At 33.1% G+C, this 3,775-nt stretch overlaps 1 protein-coding gene across 1 annotated transcript in view; it reads right to left on the reverse strand.

Annotated features, from left to right (window-relative positions):
• Positions 1-3,534, reverse strand: part of LOC109331551 — a 4,381-nt gene extending 847 nt beyond the window's left edge. Inside the window, exons 1-2 of the mRNA XM_019566159.1 lie at positions 3,200-3,534; positions 2,955-3,082 (exon numbers count right to left, since the gene is read on the reverse strand). Of these exons, the coding sequence (XP_019421704.1) occupies positions 2,955-3,082; positions 3,200-3,534 (463 nt within the window). The remainder of the gene's footprint in view (positions 1-2,954; positions 3,083-3,199) is intronic.

The following is a 3,775-nucleotide window of genomic DNA, read 5'->3' on the forward strand; positions in this document are numbered from 1 at the left end:
TAAAGGTCACTTAACTTTATTATTCTTTTGTTCTTTATTTATTTATTTGTTTTTAACAATTAACTATTCATCAGTTTTGTACATTAGAATACCATTAAACCGGTGTTGGAATTTATTCCACAAAACCGAGATGGTATTCAAAGGTACTTAATAATTATGTAATAGGGGATTGCTTTAATACCATTGTACCGACGTTAGAATTTATTCTAACAAGCCCAAGATGAGGCAAAGAAGGAATAACTTATTCACATGATTATTAGAAGTAAGTTGTAACTAGAATATTCTTGAAATCATTATATCGCGTTGGAATTTATTTCAACAAAGCCGAGATGGCGAACAAAGAATAAAACCGAGTTCACTTACTTAACCAAATAAAGAAAACACATCGAAGAAGAGAAACTTCGCTCTTTCAACAAATTGACGCCGCTGCTGGGGACAATTTGTTGAGGGGGAAAACCTCAAATAATCGTTTCAACAAATTGGCGCCGTTGCCGGAGACAATTTGTTGAGGGGGAAAACTCCAAATAAATCTTTCAACAACAACTCACACTAATAAAACTTAGTTTAATGATTCGAATCACAACACTCAATGAAATAGAAGCAAGAATAAGTGTTTATTGAATGTAAAAGGGCATAGCCCCAATCCTAGAAACAAAGGGAATTACTCACTCATGATAGAGTAGAGAATACCAAATTCTAAATTAGAGAATTGTAATGTAAAGTGTAAAAGTGTTCAATCCTTGAGGGAGAACCCTCATTTATCCTAATTACAAAAGATTGGACTAACCCAACAAAACCAATCTAAAAAATAGGAATAGAATATAACATTCACGACTTCTTTTGGCCCTTCAATTGGTCTTCACATAGCCTCAATATCAAATTCCATCTTCTTGCACCCAATCTCTATTCTTTTTGGCTTCATTCCATCCAAATTGCACAACATAACCAAAAACACCCGCTCAACCCGAACAAAGAGAAACAAAAGCTAAAAACAATCCTAAAGTCTTAATTATATCCTAAAATGCAAGTTAAATACAATATAATTGTAGCATAATTTCACGCTACACCCTCAAGTTTATCTCTTGCTCGTTCTCAAGCAAGTATTATGTCTAACTATTACAATTATGTATGAATGACAATATAGAAACTATGACCCAAAATAACCAGCAATCTCATGATAGTTTTGAAACAATCCATACATTAAGACAAGGCAATCATAAACAAATTTAATTCAAGCTAAGTCTTTGAGTCATAACAACTGCATGAATCAGGGTCACTCTTCTCCCAATACTCTCATGTGTTTAAAGGTCATTGTGTTTTGTTCAAGTTTTTCATGAAAGTAAATTACCATAGGCTTGATTATAGACAAAATCACCACTGATTGTATTTAAATGAATGCCAAAATCAAGAGGTCTTTAAATGGTTGTAATGGGCCAAGGTGAATGATTTAAGGTGGGATAAAGAAAGAAAGGATAATTCGAAAGACTTACAAATGTTTCCCAAAATTATTTAAACTTTTTAGACATCGAATTGAAGCATTGAGATTATCTTAGTAGGCCTTACTTTATCATATGATCTTTATTCGACCAACCTTTCTCTTTAAAACACACCTCCTTTTTTTGAAGTCATTTCTCTTTTAGTACACTTTGTATATCTCTTTTCTCTTTTGTTTTTTTATTTATTTTCTAAAAGAGAAGGGATGAAATTTATTTATTCTTTCATCAAAGGTGGCCTTTTTATCTTTCTCATTGCTTCAACCAAACATCACAAATTATCTCAAAACCCTTATTTGAGTAGTTGTGAAAAATCATAAAAGTTCAGGCTCAAAAGTGGGCGACTAATGGAATTTCAATGTTTATAGCAACCAGTTGAAGGTCAAAACATTGTCCTAATTGCCTTTATCATTTTAATGCATACAGACAGACTTCAATCTTGAAACGGTCATAAATTAAATTTTATAATATACAATCATAGAAAATTATGCACTCATGAAAAAGAAAGAAATGATTTTTATGCAATTGTCAATTCAAATCAAAACTCTTATGGTGTTTGGTCCAAGTTTCTCACATTTGATACATCCAGCAAAAGTTATGAAACAAAGACCTTTATTTAATCAAAATTAATTCACAAGTGTCAAATTTAATGTCTTTCATGTTATTATTCTATCAACAATATTTTCTTCAATGGGGTCACAAATCAACAAATACAATTTCTTTAATGGGTCACAGATCAACAATCATCATTTATGTATAATTTTTCATTTAAAGTATATAGACAATACATAGACCAAAGTAGGGAATAGATGATATATGAATCGTATGATAATGCATGATAATATGAATGTTCAACCAAAATAAATAAATTAAAATCTATATGGTATACATGACATGAATGAACAATCTAAATGCAAAACCACCTCAAGCTTAGAAATTACATTGTCCACAATGTAAAAATATAAACAATAAAAGAAAGAAAAAGAAAACTCATGGGTTAGGTAGGAAGCGTCCTTAACTCATGTGCCAATTATAAGTGGTCGGCTTTATTGGGTGTAGTGGAAATACATGCAAAAGAAAAGAAAAATATCTCAAATGGCCCATATGTCCTAGATGAACTAGGTGTAAATATCTTATTTGAATGGAGCAACTTATAAGCATTGTCATGTTAGAACTTTTCCATGTAGTTTTTTTTTTGTTTTATTTTTTTAGAGTTTATGATTTTATTTTGTGACCGACACTATATATACCCCCCTACAAAAGCTCTGAACTCAGGGACGCGCTAAAGCCGACACTAAAATTAATGAATTAAAAAATGTACCTCCAGTATGGGTTCCCTCCCATGAAACGCTCGTTTAACATCATTAGCTTGACAGTTGATCTTTGTAGCTCATGTAGGGTCAAAGAGAGTTATGTTTGTTTGTTTCTCCAATCACTCATCTATTAGATAATGCTTCAAACGTTGACCATTAACCTTGAAGTTTCCATTTTCCTCATTCCATATCGCAATTGTTCCATAAGGGTAGACCTTGGTGACTTTGAACGGACCTGGCCATCTAGACTTTAGCTTTCCTGGAAAGAGCCTCAATCTGGAGTTGAATAAGAGAACTAGTTCCCCTACTTGGAATTCTCTGTGGAGTATATGTTTGTCATGCCATCTTTTAGTTTTTTATTTGTAAGTGCGAACATTCTCATAAGTATCCAACCGCAGTTCTTCCAACTCTTGCAGTTGAAATTTCCTCTTTTCCCCAACAACTTTCAGATCAAAGTTTAGCAATTTGACTGCCCAATACGTCTTATGCTCTAGCTCCACTGGAAGGTGGCATGGCTTACCATAAATCAACCTTAATGGTGACATACTAATAGGTGTTTTATATGTAGTATGGTAAGCCCATAAAGCATCACCAAGCTTTAAGGACCAATATTTCCTGCTCATAGACACTATCTTCTCCAATATGCTCTTAATATCATGATTTGATACTTCCACTTGACCACTTGTTTGAGGGTGATAAGGGGTACCAAATCCGATGAGAAACACCATACTTCTTTAAGAGGTGTTCAAAATATCTTTCAATGAAGTGTGAGCCTCAATCACTAGTAACCAACCTTAGGACCCCAAACCTTGGAAATATGATATTGGTAAACAGTTTGATTACCATTTTAGCATCATTGTGTGGAGATGAAATTTCCTCCACCCACTTAGAAACATACTCGACTGTCACCAAGATATATTTGTTTTTGTTTGAAGTAGGAAAAGGTCCCATATAGTTAACTCCCCATAT

This window comes from Lupinus angustifolius, chromosome LG01, assembly GCF_001865875.1.
Source record: "Lupinus angustifolius cultivar Tanjil chromosome LG01, LupAngTanjil_v1.0, whole genome shotgun sequence".
Lineage (NCBI taxonomy): Eukaryota > Viridiplantae > Streptophyta > Magnoliopsida > Fabales > Fabaceae > Lupinus > Lupinus angustifolius.